The sequence below is a fragment of the Macaca fascicularis genome, chromosome 14, assembly GCF_037993035.2.
Source record: "Macaca fascicularis isolate 582-1 chromosome 14, T2T-MFA8v1.1".
In the NCBI taxonomy this organism is placed as follows: Eukaryota; Metazoa; Chordata; class Mammalia; order Primates; family Cercopithecidae; genus Macaca; species Macaca fascicularis.
This window is the reverse complement of record NC_088388.1, coordinates 110,634,235-110,653,768: the sequence shown is the minus strand read 5'-3', so window position 1 is coordinate 110,653,768 and position 19,534 is coordinate 110,634,235. Positions and strand designations below refer to the sequence as shown.

Sequence of the window (19,534 nt, the reverse complement as noted above, 5' to 3'; positions counted from 1 at the left end):
GCCTGGCACTGAAACAGGTCCAGGACGCAGGAGAGCAGCTTGGCACATGGTGTCTCCAGCACCCTGAGGGCGCGGAGCTGGGCCTCAGAAGGGTGCCCGCCCCTGTGAGGGAGTGCACTGTGTGAGCGCGCGTGCAGTGTCGAGGCCTTTGGCAGACCCCAGAGAAGATGTGACATCGTGACTAAATAGCAGTGTCTTTTGCCTGGCAGCTCGCAGCACCTCCCCTCCCATTTCCAGTCCCTGCCCTGCAGCTGCCTGTCCTCGGAGAGCCCCCTGCATCTGCCTCCCCTTCTCCTACCGTGGCACGAGGTGCTTGCCCAGACTACCTGGGCCAATGGGCTTTGCCCTGGGACTCTGCGAATCGAGGAGCAGTAATTAAGCAGTGCCCAGCGGGGCCCTGTCCTTGTGCAGGCTGCGGTTAGCAGTGCTTCCGTCAGCGATCTGCAGCGGCTAACGTGTACTCAGGCGATTCAGAGCAAGGTATTATTTACCCTGCTGACGTCAATGAGAACATATTATCCACCGTCCTTTTCTGCAGCCTGAAATGAGCACCAGAACTCAGAGAACACAGCCACCTTCCCTACTCTAAAAATTCCACCCAAGGCCCGATGAGGCAAAAGCCCTATCGCATTGACCTGACACTCACACCGCCCGGGCTCTTAGAAAACAAGTTGTTTTTATTTTAATTCAAGAGGGTTGGAAACATAAAAACAGTACATTTTCCTTGCAGAAAATTACCCCATTTAAATTACCATTTGGTACAAAGATTATTTATTACACTGCATTTTAGGCAATTTTCTAACATTGAGTGACAAGTTACACTTTTGATTTTTTTTCAAATTGGAGCTATTATGATTTGCACTCATAATACCAAAGCTATTGAACTCACCAATTTTTTCTCAGTAATTAAAAAAAAAGCACACAGAAAAAAATAACTACAGTTAGATTAACTTTATCAAAAGTAACTCTTTCAGACCAAACATCCAGCGAAACCACCCGCCTCCCTTCAGATATAAGCAAATACTCTTGCGCTTTCTACAAAGTGCAAATATCTCTGTATCCCTTTTATTTCTCAAACTGCAGTCCCCGAAGTGAAGCAAACCTTTCTCCCCGCTTCTTTCCCCTTCAGAGATTTTGGTGAAGGCAGGTTTCTCTCACCGCCCATGGTGGAAAGGTCTCGCCACTTGAATTTCCTTGACTGAGCAACTCTTCAGCAGACAGACACCACAGAGCCAGCAGCAGCCTGTTATCTGCACTGGGGAATGCGACATTATTCCGTCTGGGGTCATATGTTTCCAGGATGTTGTTTTGTACTTCTATTTTTAAAGCTCCCCTCTACCCACCCACTTTGCCTCTGAAAAGACAGAGTATTAAGTCAAAGTCTGTTATTACTTTTTTAATGCTAAAAGTAATAAGCACTTCTATTTGATGGGGCTTGACTGTAAGGAAATGTCACGCCCCTCGAGACAAAGGCTGAGTTCATGACGGTTCCTGGGGTGGAATCTGCTGGCCTGCAGTGGTGGCCTGATGCCATGCAGTGCGGCCCCTTGGCAACTGAGTAGGGGGGTGTCCTGTAGGAAACTGCTGTATTGTAACTTGGAAGAACTAGGCGTCTTTGAGGTGAGCCTAAACTCCTGCAGTTAACTGGATGCCGAAAGGCAGGTGGGTCTGCGAGGTCTTTGTCTCCCTCAGCCTGGTTCAGTGCACGGCCACCTGGACAGCTGCACTGTCACCTGAAAGCAGCCTCTGCCCCAAAGCCAGGCGGCTGTCGAGTGGAGAACAGGGTTGTGGGAACAATGTCACAGTCACCCTGTGCTTGACCAAAATGGGGGCTTTGTTTATACAGCTGTTTGCTTAAGAAAAGAGTCAGATGCTACTGAAGAAAGAGGGGAAAGACAGGGCTTCTTCCAGAGCAAGCAGCCCGAGAACCAAAACCAGAAGCCAGTCAGCCCAAGCGCTTGTCCCAGCTCCTCCTATCACCAGCTGTGATCTCAGAGAAGTCACAAACTTCCCAGAGCTTTGGTTTCTTCAGCTGTGAAAAATAAGGACAGCATCTCCCCAGCTAATTTCATAGAATTGTTGTGAGGATGAGAAGAGAGTCCTTGTGAAAGTGCTTGGTAAAACTAATGTACAAATATAAGCTATTGCTCCCTTGTGGGCGGGCGAGCGCAGTATCTGGGCAGAACCCATCAAAGCTCTCCCTGGGTGGCTCTGTGGGCAGTGCTGCCTGGTGCTCTATCTGTGCCCCAGTGTGTGCCCGAGTCTGCTGATAGGTTGAAACTTGCCTGGAGAAGATGTGGACGTAAGGTGGGGGTGCACCTAGGATGGCTGCTAGTCTTTTAGAATCAGCCAGGCTACCTTAATTAGGACAAAAATGGTAAAATAAGAATGTGAGAGGCTACTGGGAGGTGAGAGGCTCCACTGCCTTCGTTCACTCACCACCAAGGGCCAGACAAGGACTCTGACATTACTGGTGCTTCAGACCATGCTGTGGAACCTGTCAGAAGGGAGACAGAAACTTTAACAAAATCTTTTTGTCCAGTTTAGAAACAAAGGCAGATGATACTGCTCTTGTCTTTTTTTTTTGAGGTGGAGTCTCACTCTGTCACCCAGGCTGGAGTGCAGTGGCGTGATCTCGGCTCACTGCAAGCTCCACCTCCCAGGTTCATGCCATTCTCTTGCCACAGCCTCCCGAGTAGCTGGGACTACAGGCGCCCGCCACCGCACCCGGCAAATTTTTTTGTATTTTTAGTAGAGACAGAGTTTCACCTACTACTACTAATCTACTTCATCTACTACTGCGCCCGGCCGATACTGCTCTTGTCTTTCATACATCGCTCTGAAGATAAGTTCCATAAAAAAATTCCAGGTCGGGTGCGGTGACTCACGCTTGTAATCCCATCACTTCGGGAGGTCAAGGTGGGTGGATCACCTGAGGTCAGGAGTTCCAGACCAGCCTGGACATGGTGAAACCCCATCTCTACTAAAAACACACAAACTAGCTGGATGCGGTGGCACACACCTGTAGTCCCAGCTACTTGGGAGGCTGAGGCAGGAGAATTGCTTGAACCCACGAGGTAGAGGTTGTGGTGAGCTGAAATCGTACTACTGCACTCTAGCCTGGGCGACAGAGCAAGACTCTGTCTCAAAAAAAAAAAAAAAAAATTCCAGAAGCAACAAAATGATCAAAGATCCCTGCCTGTACAATGACTCCAACTTACGAGCCTCCCTGTTCTCCAATTTTCACCTTTGATGTTTAGGCACAAAGAGACCGAGTGGCTCGGTGGCTTCCCAGGAGGCAGCAGAGGCAAGCCAGGTTAGGAGTTCAAGTGTAGCAGGTCATCCCCAGCACGGGGGTCAGCCATGGTTCACAGGGACCGACTCTGTGAAATGACACACTGCATATTGTCTCTACAGGAGGTCAAATGGGAAAAAGCTATCTGGAGTGTGAATTTTCTTTAAACCAATAGGGAGCTTAAGTGTGCCTGTTGATACAGGTTTTAAAATGTAATACAAACATATTTATGAACCTGGGGCTTGATTAGAGGCTGGCGGACCCCAAAAAGGAGCGCCGCTCACTCACCCTGTCCTTGCATCCTCACCCGCCTGCATGTCTCCGGAGGCTGTTTGGTGCCTACACGCCTGGGACCCTGACCAACTGTGACTCCAGGTTGCTGCTTGTCACCTTGCCGTAGTTTCTGGCTGATCACCTGATCACTGGAGCTGGGAATATCCCCCCCGCCGTCTAACCCGTGGGCAGAATTCTGCGAGCGTTTTCCTGCCTTTAGGACTGATGATGACACTCGGTGTGTGGGCAGAGGTGGGGGAGTCGGTCAGTTTCACGATGAGTCCCTTCTGCTGGAGCCTTCGGTCCATGGGAAAGGGTAGGGGGCAGGGGAGAGGCCGATACTCCTACAGGGGGTCCCCCCTTGCTCCCCATCAAAACACAGAACCCCCCATTACTCCAGCGCCAGAGTTGGGAAGGGGCACAAGAGACAAGGGCTGGCCTCAGTCCTGGGCTGACTCCAGCACATGGTTTAAACATGGGGAGTTCTTGATATCTGAGGAGGAAAGGGCCACTGACTTTTTCTTTCCTAGGAGGCAAAAGTGGATGGAGGAGAGAAGGGGTTTGCTCAGATGGGCACGAACAGTCCCTGAGCCCCATCCCCACTCCCCTGCTGGGCCCTGACGCTCTCCCACCCAGGGATTCTCCAGGGGGTTGGCCTCCTTCTGTTCCCATGGTGGCAGAGGGCAGTGCAGGCAGAGGTGGCGAGGGGGCAGCTGGGATGGTCGGTGTCACTGGGAATGTGAAAGTGGGCCCCCTCTTCCCGTCGGGCTAACATGCTGTTTGCTGTAACTTACAGGGACCAGTGTATCCGTTGCATGGAGATACTAGAGACACACTTGCCCAGCTGGAAATTGCAGAGCTAGTGCATTTCTCCCAAAGCAGAGACTAATACCCCGGATTAAAAAAAAAGAACATAAAAAATAAAGTACCACACATATTGCACTTTTTGCTGAATGAAATTTTTACCTCATGTTTATCTCACCAAAGTCTCTTCAGAGGAGCCTGGTTTACAGGGTGATGAAGCTGATGATGATGATACAGTAGTGTACACACTGCTAATGTGAAACAGACTGGAAAGCAAGTCAGTACTTCAGAGTAGCCCCGGAGAAAAAGCGATACTAAGCCTTCTTAGTGTTACATTAGTGTTGATGAAGAGAAAACTGCCTGGAAGCTTCCATGGGTCACTAGTTAGGGACAGAGCAGCACAGGTGACCAGACGGGGCTGAGCAAACACCTGACTGACCAACAGAACCAGTCTCTTCAGCAGCTTACATTGCAGTCAATACAGAGGGTTATGGAATTTATTGATTTCCGCTTGAAATAAACAAGATAAGCAAATAGGAGCTTACAACACAGGTCCCAGCAGGAGGGGTCACGCTCTGCGTCAGGCCGGTGTCCACGCCGCTGCCGTGTCTGACGGCTCCTGATAGGCCTGGCTGTCGCGGGGCACAGCTCGATTTCTCTCTGGGTCCTTAACCTTCCAGTAGCTCTCTGCAGTCCCTCATCGGCTGGCCTGACCGTCCTGCCATAGCTCCCAGGTCTCCTGGGCTAAGCAGCTCATGGCATTTTTGGGGGGCAGGAGTTTATGTCGATTTGTAACTACACCATTCCTGCAGTTCTGAAATGAGCAGCCCCCATTTTCAATCTGGAAGGCATTTTAATATCACAAATATTGTAGTACTTCTGTAGTATATTTTGGGAAAACGTCTTCCTTCAGTCTAAACAAATCAAGCCCCATTTTATAACTGGCTATTTTGCAAAGACTCAAAACAGATTAGAGATCTTAATGAAATGATCTCTTAAATGAAATGATGTTCTTTATTTCACGAAATCATCAATCTTAAGCACGAGGGAATAAACAACTCCCAGAAAGAGCTTAATTCATTCTTCCTGGATTTTCACTGTGTTATTAAATCACAAAAATGACAGTCCCCACACTGCCCTTTCCCACTGACACCGAGTCCAACCCCGAGCACAGTGCCTCAGCGAAGTGTCTTGGCACCGTGGTGAGCTGGCGACCAGGCAGTCTCTGGCCAGCAACAGAGACCGCTCAAGTTACTGAAGTTGGTAGGAGCTGGGCTCACACGGCCAGAATGGAAGCCCCTAGACTTTCCACACTTCACCTGCCTGGACACTAACTACAAAGAGGAAAGGCAACTTAAAGGTGTTTTCTAGATGCAGCATCAGTTAGTCCCTCTCTTTGTGCTTTAAGGAAGATGCTTTGTGCTTACACATTCATCTGCTGATGGGACAAGCCATTCTAAAGGGCAGAAATGGTCATCTTTAGAATTAACACTGAATTTGTAACACCTGGACGTTAACTGTCCAAATGACAAATTATTCATCATTTCTAGGGATACAGTTAGCTAGCTGTAACATCTAATTTTTACTTACTTTGATGACTGGATTGTAAGTGTTGGTTAAGTTTTATTAGTAATATAATGTGTTTGGCAGATGATCTGCTTAAATGGTTAACACATCTGTGGTTCTTTGAATATTGCTGTAATACTTGAACATTTCTTTACAAGTCAAAACTTTAAGGAAATTAAGAATGCTGATTCCCACATGGTGGAAAACAAACTCTGAAGTGACTTTGGATTTAGCATTGACATAAATGGAAACTGTTGGTTTCTACAGAAAAGAAAGAATTAAAGCATGATCTGGGGGAAAGGCACAGCACTACCACTTCACATGGGACGTAAAAGTTCCTTTTTCGTGTCCTTAAAATCTCTAAGCCCTATATGAAACTGTCCAAATATACAAAGCTCAATAAACTACTAGCAACATATAGTGTAAGGTCAAAGTAGTTATTACATCGGAAAAGAGACAACAGGTACCCTGGAGAGCGACTGCCCCCAAGCCAGCAGTGTCCACGGGAGACTGCAGGAAAAGCCTGTCTTCCCTGGCCCAGGGCTGGTGCTCTTGATGCGTTCTTGAGTTTCTTGCCCCCTGTCTCCACGGTGGCGGGTCTCCTGTCAGTTCCACGTGTGACACCTTTGGAGTCCTGAGTATATTGTGACACTCGGCAACCCAGGGCACCTTCTGAAGGGGTATGTCACCTGCTCCCGAGTGGAGATGAAGGTGGTCTCTGGGGTCAGTACCAGCTGTTATTTAGTGGCCCCTGAAACAGAGCTCACGCCCCACTGCTTTGTGATGGCCTTGGGGGACAACTTGCATCAGCAGCTAAGAACTTAGGATTCAATGACAAAGCACAGCTTTCCTTATTTCCTGTGCATCTGATTTCCTGATGTCGTCTTGATTTGCCTTATGTGGTGGCTCGGCTTCAGTGAAAAATATATTGCCTTTTTTTCCCCATATATATGCAATAGCACACACCTTTTCTGCTTTCACCAAGGTTGCCCTTGATAATAAGAGGATGTAATCCTGCGTAAGACCTGGGTCTGAATGTCTTCTTAGGAACACATTTGTCAGTGCCGCCCTCGAGAGCTTGCTCCACTCGACCTAAGGGCAGAAGCCTCAGCTACAATTATGTTCCAGCGCTTGCCACAGGCAACTCTGTGGCGGGGCAGGCCCAGGAGGAAGCAACATCCACCCCAGCCAGGCCCTCTGATTCCAGTTGGGTGACTCGATTTCTCCCCGTCAGGGAGAGGGCAAGAAAATAAGCTTTAAATTTAAAAGGCTGGAATAACAATAGGAACATACACTCTTCCTTCACCTGACCCACCCAATTCCTGTGCTGAGACTAATTCACCAGGACATACCCGTTGTGTTGTGGATCCACAGCGTCTAGCATTTCACAATCAAAGAGTCCAGGCAGCTCGGAGAGGGCTAGTGGGTCATAGCTGGAGGGGGCCTCTTGCAGTCCTGGGTTTCTGGGACAGTCTGGCCCCGTCAGGTCACTCTGCTGGGCTCCATCCACAGGATGCTGACAGGGAGCGGGATAGTCTGACGCCGGGGAAGCAGCGCGCGGCAGCTCACAAGTCTGGTAGGAGAACTGTAAGGGGGCTGCGGCAGCTCCTGGCTGTCGTGGTGGTGGAGGTGGTGGTGGCGGTGGCGGCTGCTGCTGCTGTAGCTGCGTGGGCAGAGGAGGAGCAGCTCGGGGGCCGGAAGTGGAGGGCAGGGGCTGAAGCTGCATCTCCTGGTACTGGCTGAGGAAAGGGCTGTATTGCATCTGCTCAGAGGAAGGCTCCAGGACCGGGCTCAGGGGCTGGGTCAGGCTGAACGGTGGGGCCTGCTGAGAAGGCGGTGCAGTCTCCTGGCGGGGAAGGGGCAGCTGCTGACTTGGCTGTGGGTAGGAGCTCTCTGCTATCTGCATCTGATTAAAATATGCCTGCAGTTGAGATTGCTTCTGGAGAAAGAGTCGCTTCTGCTGGAGCCTAAATTGGTAATATCAAAGGAAAGAATTTTAAATCTTCTCAAGTGATGGCAATTTTAATGTAAATGCAATACCAGTCAGTAGCTTCAGTCCTCTACTTGAGTCTCTCTTTCTCATGTCAGCAAAAACAAGTGGGACTGGGGACCGACTGTGTTGGGTTCTGTTCAACCTAATCTCGTTTTTTGCCCCCCAGTTCTGATGATCCTTCAGTGCTAACGTGAGCAGGAATGCATTTTCTCTAACTCCGAGTTTTCCTCTTTATACAATGAGAGGATATTTCCCTTATGAAGAGGCTAGAAGAGGAGAGAGTCACACCTTAGCCTCTGCAGGTGTCTGCAGTTGATGGATTGAATAAGGTAGCTCTACCTTGGCCAAGCTGTTTCTACTAGTGAGGCCAGTGGGCACACATGCTAGTAAGGGAGGACGGAAGGCTCCTGTGCCGCCTACCCCACCTCCATGCTTTGGGCAACCGACTGTGAAAGCTTGGAGCTAGTCATACCCAAAAGAGGAAACGCTAGAAGAAAAGGAAAACAAAGTACGCCGTAGGGCTGCCAGTGCCTGACAGGACCATCCTCCATGGATACTGAGATATCCTCTTAGTAATCATGCTCAGAGGGCCTGTGGCACATGCAGAAAACCTATTTTCCTAGTAATGGTGAACGTGAGAGGGAAAGGATAACACATGCAGTGTTCTCAAGGCTTCCAGAAAGGAAGCAACTTCTTTGGCCAAAGCCCCCTTCTCACCTGTGTTCCTGCAGCTGCTGCTCAAGGCTCCGCGGTGGTTCTTTGCAATAAAGCTGACAGGTGTTCTGTGCCTTTGACAGAAGGCTGGGCTTCTGGAAGAGCAGAAAAACAACACGAGCATGACAATGTGCTAGGATGCAGTCATCAGATGTGCGTCTGCCTGCAGGATGAATCCAACTGTATCCTACAGAATCCACATGGGTTGAAGGGACTGACATTTGCTCCCGGAGACCCTGAAAGAGCATTGGGCCAGCAGGCCTGGCCCATCTCTGACCTCACCTACTTCCGTTTTCCACTCCATTTCCCAAAGTCCACTAGGACTGTGAGCTCATGGACGTTAAGAAGTAATGAGAAAGGTGGAGTTAGATCTCCACCGCTGAATGAATGAGTCGTCCTTTACGGGATCGGTGCTTCATCACTTTTTAAGATTTTTATGCACCAACATGGAAAGTCCATGTAGACATTCTGCAGACTTAAGATTTTCATTTTATTTATTACTCATTAAGAGGAGTATAGTTAGAAAGAAAGAAGCCAGGTCTCCCGTTCCTGCCCCTCAGTGACATATCCTTTTGTGGGGCCCGAGGACAAAGCCTTTCCCACCACCAACACAGAGCATAAGGCTGAAACTGAACACCTTTCTAGAAACTGCAAGGACAGAGCCAAAGCTACTTGCCTATAAGGAATCAAGCGGCTACCCTAAATAAATGCCAGGCAAAACACGTTTCTGCTTTGCAGAAGGACACAGTCCGGATGAGCAGAGTGAGGTGGACTCGCAAGAAGGACCCACCTGGAGCCTGTGCTGCAGGTACTGGGTCTCCAGGCTCTGCCGTGGGGACAGCTGGGGATGCACGCTGGCAGGGAGAGTGGAGACGCTTTCCTGCGGTGGAGAAACTTCCTCCTGAGGAGCAAGGGGGTGGAAACAATTTTCACCAATTCCCCATGGGGAAAAACAACTCAGTTCTTAGCTGAAGCACCTTTGCAAATGTCCAAAAGGAATTCCAACTCCATTAAGACTTACTAATACGCAAAGCTTTTACGGACCCAGTAGGCTGAGGGCTCCTTACTCTTTAGAACATTTATGCATGTATTATCTCTAGTTAACAACTACCTAGTCAGTACTAGAGCAAAGGCTCTGGGTGTCGCCAGGAGGCCATGGCCTTCACGTGGGCCTTGAACTATAATCCTCTTGGGTGCACTGAAAATAGGCTCAAAAAAAAAATCGGATAAGTAGCAGTATTTATTGTATTTTTAGTAGAAATAATCTACTTGTAATATTTACTAAAGTGATACCACATCAAAAGTAGTGGTGAGAAGCTTCTCATTTGGGTGCAGTTCATTATTCTTCATTTGTGCATGTGTGGTGGAGGAAGGGGAGTTCAAGGGTGACTGTTAAGAGGTCACTCATCTATTCTCTGCCCTGTGAGCCAAAAACAGCTTAACAGTCTCCAGGCCTCCATCTGGTATTGATCACTTGGAAGCAGTGTGGATGGGTTGAACCCATCAGTGGCAGGTGGCAGCAACAAGGCAAAGAAGCTGTGGGTTTTCCCAAAGAACCTGTTTGCTCCAGGACTGGAGGAAATCCTCTAAGTGAAAATGACCATCTTCAGGACCAACTCACACAGTCACTGAGGGAAGGGCCCAAGGTACCCACCTGAGGGCAGCTGCTAGTAAGGTCCTGGAGCTGAGGAGCCGCCGGCGCCAGGTTAGGGTCCGCCTCTGGTCCTATTTGTTCATACAGCAACTGCACTTTGTTCAACTCTAGAATTCCTTTGGTTCTAGCCAGATTCTGAAGATGTTGTCTAAATGCTACAATTCCTGAAAGAAAGCACCAAGACCACACAGTTTAACTAAAATACGAGGCCTTTAGGTGACCACATGGCAAGAAACCGCCCTCCTATGATGCGAGTTTCAAAAGGCAGAGGAGGAAGCGCTCACCCTGGGTGAGGGAGGTATCCGATGCTCTGCGGCCCTCTCTGAAGCTCACTGGAGACCTGTTGTGGACCTCTCGTTTCTGGGAGCTCAGAGCCTGCATGGCTGGGTTGGTAGGTCTCAGGCTTATGAAGGGAGATGTCATGCGGGGTGAGGGCTGATTGGCTAACATGATGTCCTTAAGGGATGGGTTGTCCTCCAGAAAGTTCAGGTCCCTCTGAACAGACCCCATATCATACTCCGAGTCCACACTGTCAAGGGAGGGGCTATCATTCATGGAGAAAATTTTCCCTTTAAGAGAAAACAGAACAGATAAAACCAACAGCAATAGCATCTTCTTGGAACATAGGGTACAAAGCATAACCAGCTTGAGACTTGACAGCTACCATGTCCTTAATCTCCAACCAAAACATCTTTTCAGAGGTTTACTTTTTACTGGCCAATTTAGTCATCTTCAAGTTTAGTGGGGAAAACACTCCAGAAGTGGCATCTGTAAGATCACAGCCACTCCAAAAGACTGTAAGATCACAGCCGCTCCAAAAGACTGTAAGATCACAGCCGCTCCAAAAGACTGTAAGATCACAGCCGCTCCAAAAGACTGTAAGATCACAGCCGCTCCAAAAGACTGTAAGATCACAGCCGCTCCAAAAGACTGTAAGATCACAGCCGCTCCAAAAGACTGTAAGATCACAGCCGCTCCAAAAGACTGTAAGATCACAGCCGCTCCAAAAGACTGTAAGATCACAGCCAGTCCAAAAGACTGTAAGATCACAGCCGCTCCAAAAGACTGTAAGATCACAGCCGCTCCAAAAGAGCCAGAGTCCCTGATGAATCATGTGGCACCCAGATGAATCCTGGGGACTACGGGAGCCAACTCTGAGACATTTCAATTCACCTTTGATAGCTGCTGCCAGGCTGCATCTGCGATGCCTGCTGAATCTGCTCCATAAAGGAATAAGCTATCGATTCAATTTTAGGAGTTGGCTGGCATCATGACCACTTGTTGGCGATTGGAGTATGAGATGATGCCATGAAGACTTAAGCTAGTGTCGCTCCTCTACCGTACCTGCTCCAGGCATCACGACCAGTTGATTGGTCACTTCTGACAGAGTGTGCCGTCTCTGCCCGCTGCGTGTGGACTGAAATGCCTCAAAGGCATGAGCGGGGTCTTCCTCAGCCTCTCCTTCTGTCTCCAGCCCTTCGTCAATGGAGGTCTCCATCATGTTGCTGGGCAGTGACTGGCATCCCTTCCGCACCAGGACAGGAGGCACAGGGTCAAGCAGACAGCCATTGACCTAAACGCCAGGGGAGAGAGGAAACTCAGTTTCTGCACTGCTGAGACAGAAAAATCCACAAAGGAAAACATGTCAAGACTTGTGGAAAACTAGAAATTAAGTAAAATATTTAAACATGCACATATTTATTATGAATGACAACACACATAGATTAGAAGTGAAGGCAAGTCAACTGCAGGACTCAGAGAGAGACAGAAGCCCGTGATGACCTGACCTGGCACTGCTGCCCAGGTTTCTCTGAGTCATCATTATTAAAATAAAAAACTTTTTTTTTTTTTTTTGAGACGGAGTCTCGCTCTGCCACCCAGGCTGGAGTGCAGTGGCCGGATCTCAGCTCACTGCAAGCTCCGCCTCCCGGGTTCAGGCCATTCTCTGGCCTCAGCCTCCCGAGTAGCTGGGACTACAGGCGCCCGCCACCTCGCCCGGCTAGTTTTTTGTAGTTTTTAGTAGAGACGGGGTTTCACAGTGTCAGCCAGGATGGTCTCGATCTCCTGACCTCGTGATCCGCCCGTCTCGGCCTCCCAAAGTGCTGGGATTACAGGCTTGAGCCACCGCGCCCGGCCAATAAAAAACTTTTTTAGTGGTTTCCAGAAGAACAGGGGTATATTAGTTTGAGGCCTACCGGTTATTTTTTTTTTAAATAAGGGAAATGAAGAGGGGGAAGATGAGTTTTGTTTTTTTTTTTTAAACTGCATGGCTCACTGCTAAAAAAAAAAACAAAGGGGGGGTGGTAGTCACCTTTTCAACCACAAACATACTGGAAGGTTTTAGAAAGACTTTTATGTTCATAATTTAAGTACCTGCCCATTTGTTCTAGTCTTTAATTGGTTCTCTGTGCCTGAGGAATGGAAAGTAAGAATTCTATATAGACAGACTGATACCACAAAAAGGATTGAAAAAAATTCAAATGGCAGACAGCCAAAGCCTTCCATTGTAGAACAACAAATGGCTCACTGGCCCAAAATTCCAGCAAAGGCTAATAAGCCCCAGGGCACTGAATTCTGTCTCCTGCAGCAACATATACGTTATGGATGGTTCCTATCCCACAGGGGTGAGCGCGGCACAGCTCCCTGCAAGCACTGGCCCTTCCCATGCAGTTGCCACGCAAACCGCCCAATGTCAGGCAGAACAGCACACCGGCGGCAGGGTGGGAGTGGGGGGGTTTGTGGTTGCAAGTTCTGGCTGGAAAGGCCCCTGTGAGGAGGTAATTATTTACCTCATTACCTTAACTATTCCCCCGTGGAAATCAATCTATTTTCTCCTATGAATAGCTGCTCAGGAACAGCCAGTAATAAGATGCTTCGTTCTGAGCAGTACTTTCACCTGGAAAACACTGGGTAGAGCTGCTGTTTCCTTTGGAAGCAGGAGAAGCTCATGTATGTGAGAGGTGGCGTGGGGTTTCCCTTTGCCAGACACACAGGAAACTTTCCTCTTACGGCAGCCAATCTGAAGGCGCGGCGAGGCCCTTTATTTGGAGAAGGAGACTCGGGTGACTCAGATCTTTGTTTGTTGCAGGGAGGGGAAGGTTATTCCATAAAATCCATTCTGGGCTGTAGCCCTCACTCGGGTAAGGTGGCTAATGGATTACAGGGTTTTAAAGTGATGAGTGGTCATTTAAGAGGAAGAGTGGCAAATGCTTCCTTTCCACATTGGCCAACCTTCCCCATGGCAACAGAAAGCAAAACTCTGAAACCTGGCCAGCAACTCTTACTCTCTCCTTGGTCCTTCCCCAGATAAACTTTCCTTTCTGACTAAACTTAATAGTTTCCTTGCAAGAAAGAATGGCTGTTTGAGAACTTATATTCATACCTCTAAGCTCCTTAACTATCTACTAATACAATTTTCTAAAACTAGCCAAGAATGGTTTAGAAATGAATAAGGCAACAGAGGAAAGAAGATCATTAAGTAATTATCTATTGAGCATCCTTATACTTACGGCTGCCGTCAAAAGACATTTCTTATAGGATAAACCATACAAGTAGGCTCTTTTTTTTTTTTCTTCAATTTTTAAGTTCCAGGGTCCATGTGCAGGATGTGCAGGTTTGTTACATGGTAAGCGTGTGCCATGGTGGTTTGCTGCACCAATCAACCCATCACCTAGGTATTAAGCCCCGCATGCATCAGCTATTCTTCCTGATGCTCTCCCTCTCCCTACCCCCCAATAGACCCCAGTGTGTGTTGTTCCCCTCATGTGTCCATTCTACTCCTACTTATAAGTGAGAACATGTGGTGTTTGGTTTTCTGTTCAGCTGAGGATAATGGCTTCCAGCTCCATTCATGTCCCTGCAAAGGACATGTTCTCAACCCTTTCTATGGCTGCGTAGTATTGGTGTACATGTACCACATTTTCTTTATCCAGTCTATCACTGATGGGTATTTGGGTTAATTCCGTGTCTTTGCTGTTGTGAATAGTGCTGCAACGAACAGACTCGTGCATGTATCTTTATAATAGAATGATTTATAATCCTTTAGGTATATACCCAGTAATGGGATTGCTGGGTCAAATGGTATTTCTGCTTCTAGATCCTTGAGGAATCGCCACATTGTCTTCCACAATGGCTGAACTAATTTACACCCCCACCAACAGTGTAAAAGTGGTCCTTTCTCTCCGCAACCAGGTCAGTATCTGTTGTTCCTAACTTTTTAATAATTGCCATTCTGACTGGCATGAGATAGTATCTCATTGTGGGTTTGATTTGCATTTCTCTAATGATCAGTGATGCTGAGCTTTTTTTCATATGTTTGCTGGCTGCATGAGTGTCTTCTTTTCAGAAGTGTCTGTTCTTGTCCTTTGCCCACTTTTTAATGGTTTTTTTTCTTGTAAATTTGTTTAAGTTCCTTATAGACTGGATATTAGACCTTTGTCAGATGGACAGATTGCAAAAATGTTCTCTCATTCTGTGGGTTGTCTGTTCAGTGTTTCTTTTCATGCAGGTTCTTTTTTTATCCTTAATATTTTTACTGAGTCACACAAAACACCCGGCAGTACCCCTGAATTTATGGTTTTACTTAAATTGTCAGTTTATACATTTATTTTCTCATCTAGACTACAAGAGGAATTATGTCTTTTATTACAAAATATTTGCTGAGTTCAATTTTATCCTGGGACAGCTAGAAAACAATGACTTGATTTTTCATTGATTTGATTTTTCTTTTTCTTTTCTCTTTTTCTGGTGAGACAGTCTCACTCTGTCACCGAGGCTGGAGTGCAGTGGTACAATCTCGGCTCACTGCAACCTCCAACTCGCGGGTTTAAACGATTCTCCTGCCTCAGCCTCCTGAGTAGCTGGGACTACAGGTATGCACCACCATGCCTGGTTAATTTTTGTATTTTTAGTAGAGCTGGGGTTTTGCCATGTTGGCCAGGCTTTTCTTAAACTCTTGACCTCAGGTGATCCACCCAGCCTCCCAAAGTGCTGGGATTACAGGCGTGAGCCACTGCACCTGGCCAGATGTATATCCTTTTCAGAACTTGTATGTATTACCTTTGTCATAAAAAAAGTTATTAAAAATGTAAGTAGACACGAAACACTTCCACTATATCTGCATTTTCAGGGTTTACCCTCACAGTTTCCTTCTGCTATCCAGCTATGAAGGGGGTAATTCGGAAAATCCTTTTATTACATTTCAAATAAAAACGCTAAAAATGGGCTGGGCGTGGTGGCTCATGCCTGTAATCCCAGTACTTTGGAAGGCCAAGTGGGCGGGTCACCTGAGGTCAGTTCGAGACCAGCTTGGCCAACATGGCAAAACCTCATCTCTACTAAAAGTACAAAACTTAGCTGGGCGTGGTGGTGGGCGCCTGTAGTCCCAGTTACTCGGGAGTCTGAGGCAAGAGAATCGCTTGAACCCAGGGGGTGGAGGTTGCAGTAAGATGAGATCGCGCTACTGCACTCCAGCCTGGTTGACAAGAGTGATACTCCATCTCAAAAAAAAAAAAAAAGCTAAAAATGACTCAAGTGTATGTGTATATGTATGTATAAAAAATTCCTTATTAAAAAGAGATACTCAAAGGAGATTTATTCTGCAGGGTTTATGCATCTGCCCTCCCATATGGCCCCCATGTCACCTGTGGATCTCAGTTCCTGTTTGGAGCACCTGATCCAACCATGCTTATCTAGAGTTGGGCGACTATCTCAGAAAGGCAGTATTTTTTTGAAGCTGCAAATCAAAGTTTCCATTCAGACTCCCTAAGGGATTTTACTGACAGTTTTAAGCACTGAAGATTTCTGGGAGGGAAGGAGAGCTGAAGTCTCTTTGAGATGCGCAATACCTGTCCCCAGTTGAGAGGAGAAATGCAAGTATCAATACACGCAGCTATGAAGCATCAATCAGAAAACAACAAATGGGTGTTACAGTAAATTCACACAAGGCAGTCTCAATAAAAAGGGAACCGTGTCTCTGATAGTTTTTCTGTGTGTGTGTGCACTTACTTATGGGCCCTAAGAAAGAGGTCCTAGGGAGGGAAGAGGGACATTTTCACTGACATAAATAAAATGGTCCACAAAGAAGACCGGAGCATGTCTATGGCCTGGCTGAGTGCCACCGTGGCATTGTCAGTGTGGGTGGCCAGCTCCAGCGTGGCACTGCTCTTCCTACAAATGCGAATATACCATCTAGCTCCTGTCTGTATCTTCTGCAAAATCATTCATTTCCTGCCTGTTTCCTGGTTACAGTAACAATCACAAGCTTTAAAAATAGCTTGCCCTACATAATACAGCAGTCAGTGCCCGAGCTGTGTTTTAGGCCTGATGCCCTCACACACAAGCCTTGAGTCAACTGCATTTTAATTCTTTTGAGGGAATTACATCTTTACAATAAATGAATGATGCTGCCTTAATTGATGTCTAAATTTCTGAGTGGGTCTATAGTAGCAACCACAGGCAGAGAAGAAAGACTGCGCCCAGGCAGTGGACTCGTCCTCAGGGGCCCAGACACTAAATCCTTTTGGTCAGCAACTCAGCTCAACACCGGTTTGTGGCAGCCTTGCACTGAGCTGCCTGCTGTGGGTTACGCTTGTCTGAACTCATGGTCAGCCTTCTTGAATCTGCCCTGCCTTTAGTTCCCCATTTCTGAAAACAGCTGTCACCCTCCATCTAGGCTCAAAATCTTGTTATTGGTTTGGTCTTCTCCCTAGACCTTAATATTCTATCAATTTTATCTGCATCGTCTCATTTCTACCGTCTCCTCCCCTCCAGGTTCATGGTCACTATCATCGCCTCCCTCCTGGACACGGGCTCTAACCTGTCTTCCTGGTCACGTTTCTCCCCTGCACCGGGGCACACAGTGATATGCAGGCTAACTTTCTGATGTGCAACACGGATCCCAGAGCTTCCTCGCTCAAATATCTTCAGCGGTTTCCTACTCCCCGAACAATTGTGCCTTCAGTTGTTTCAACTGATACCAAAACCTATCCCCATATTGAAAGCACTCGCTTAGGGGAAACATCTAAATTTCTTGGCTTGCCATTCAATGCTAACCTCCTCCATCTTTATTTCACACGCTTCCCTGCACGTGCCCTTTTCCTCAGACCATCTGAACCCCTCTCTACGGAGATGGACTTAGGCTTCCCTAGTACTTGCTTTTTCCAGTCTTGCCTCCACTGTAGACATCACCCCCCACCCCCGGTTTCCAGCCACCTGTCTGGGGTCTACCCGCCTCTCGATCCCCAATTCTGATCATTAAACTGGACCTTCCTGATCAAACAGCTAAAAGCAACTCCCCCTGCCTCTTTCTAGTCTCGTTCTGATTTATACTTCCTTAAGGGACCGATCATATTTTATCTTTTTATTTTATTATTTTTTTTGAGGTACAGTCTAGCACTGTCACCTGGGCTGGCATGCAATGGCATAATCTTGGCTCACTGCAACCTCCACCTCCTGGGTTCAAGCAATTATTTTGCCTCAGCCTCCTGTGTAGCTAGGATTACAGGTGCCCGCAACCTCGCCCAGCTAATTTTTGTATTTTTAGTAGAGACGGAGTTTCGCCATGTTGGCCACGCTGGTCTTGAATTCCTGACCTCATGATCCGTCCGCCTCGGCCTCCCAAAGTGCTGAGGTTACAGGCGTAAGCCACCACGCCTGGCCCATATTTTATCTTTTATCAATTTACTCAGTACCTGGCACGCCATCTTTTAGTATGTATAATGTTTCTTCTGCTAGACTATAGTGAACTCTGAGAGACAGAGTTCATGTCTCACTCATCTTTTTATTACCTAAAGAGGCTAAAAATACAGGAAACCTGGCCGGGCGCGGTGGCTCAAGCCTGTAATCCCAGCACTTTGGGAGGCCGAGACGGGCGGATCATGAGGTCAGGAGATCGAGACCATCCTGGCTAACACGGTGAAACCCCGTCTCTACTAAAAATACAAGAAAATTAGCCGGGCGAGGTGGCGGGCGCCTGTAGTCCCAGCTACTCGGGAGGCTGAGGCAGGAGAATGGCGTGAACCCGGGGGAGCGGAGCTTTCAGTGAGCCGAGATCACGCCACTGCACTCCAGCCTGGGGCACAGAGCAAGACTCCACGTCAAAAAAAAAAAAAAAAAAAAAAAAAAAAAAATACAGGAAACCAATATTTATTATCTATAATCTGTCCCAAACCTCACACACATTATCTCAATTAATCATCATAACAGTCTCATAAAGTTGGTGTTCTCATTTTATACAAGAGAAAACTGAGGTTCAAAGAGTTCTGTTATGTGGCCCAAGTTCACACTAAGAGGAGGTCTATTTTGAACATGCTCCAAGACCTATGTTATCTATGACACTCTCCTACCCATTATTATGATCTTCTGTACATTGCTTATGCTAAGTACATATAATACACACTGGAAGTTAAAGAAACATCCATGAATGAGAAAAGCTGTCATCTTCCATATCCTAAATGCCAACTTCATTCTGCACACTAACTTTTATTTTTATTAATTAATTAAGTTTTTGAGATGGAGTCTCACTCTGTCACCCAGGCTGGAGTGTGGTGCTGCGATCTCGGCTTACTCACTGCAACCTCGGCCTCCTGGGCTCAAGCCATTCTAGTGCCTCAGCCTCCTGAGTAGCTTGGATTACAGGTGTGTGCCACCACATCTGGCTAATGTTTTGTATTTTAGTAGAGATGGAGTTTCACCATGTTGCCCAAGGTGGTCTGGAACTCCGGAGCTCCGGCAATCTGCCCGCCTTGGCCTCCCAAAGTGCTGGGATTATAGGCTTGAGCTGCCACGCCTGGCCCAGCACACTAACTTTTAAACATTTCCAAATTAGACAAAACAACATGTATAACTGATCACAAAAGATGGCCCATCGTTCTGTACCTGAGGTACCCTATGCAGAAGAGCGGCAATAGCAATCAAATACAGCCCAATTTGGCATGAAAGTTAATTTTTTTGTTTTTAGCATTAATTTGTTAGGGGGAAAAAAAATCAAATCAAAAATACTCCCAAACACTTGTGAGAGATCTGGAAACTTGAAGAGAGAAGGAATTAGTGAAGGAGGGAGAAAGATGAGGAGGACTTTTCAGAAGTCCACGAGGTCTGACAAATTACGTAATGGTCATAATGGTCACAATGATAAACACTGACAAGAGTTGAGCCTGGACACTGTTCTTAGGTTTTTCTCCACAAAAGCATCACTCCTGAGTGACTTAAGGAAATGATAACGTTCAATAAAGCC

General features: G+C 47.3%; 2 protein-coding genes and 1 long non-coding RNA gene across 4 annotated transcripts in view; 2 read left to right on the top strand and 1 right to left on the bottom strand.

Annotated features, from left to right (window-relative positions):
- PPP2R1B (protein phosphatase 2 scaffold subunit Abeta) overlaps positions 1–4,510 on the top strand; it is a 39,740-nt gene extending 35,230 nt beyond the window's left edge. Inside the window, exon 16 of the mRNA XM_005579598.5 lies at positions 4,365–4,510. Coding sequence (XP_005579655.2) covers positions 4,365–4,457 — 93 coding nt within the window. The 3' untranslated portion in view covers positions 4,458–4,510. The remainder of the gene's footprint in view (positions 1–4,364) is intronic.
- SIK2 (salt inducible kinase 2) overlaps positions 655–19,534 on the bottom strand; it is a 130,269-nt gene continuing 111,389 nt past the window's right edge. For both annotated transcript variants that reach the window (XM_015435694.4, XM_005579602.5), the window contains 6 exons: positions 11,644–11,872; positions 10,584–10,868; positions 10,300–10,463; positions 9,436–9,546; positions 8,649–8,740; positions 655–7,905 (listed from right to left, as the gene is read on the bottom strand). In XM_015435694.4, the coding sequence (XP_015291180.3) occupies positions 7,272–7,905; positions 8,649–8,740; positions 9,436–9,546; positions 10,300–10,463; positions 10,584–10,868; positions 11,644–11,872 (1,515 nt within the window). In that variant the 3' untranslated portion in view covers positions 655–7,271. The remainder of the gene's footprint in view (positions 7,906–8,648; positions 8,741–9,435; positions 9,547–10,299; positions 10,464–10,583; positions 10,869–11,643; positions 11,873–19,534) is intronic.
- Positions 14,345–17,586, top strand: LOC141408516 (uncharacterized). Its single transcript, XR_012423699.1, has 2 exons — positions 14,345–14,490; positions 17,071–17,586. It is a non-coding gene; the product is annotated as an uncharacterized lncRNA (long non-coding RNA).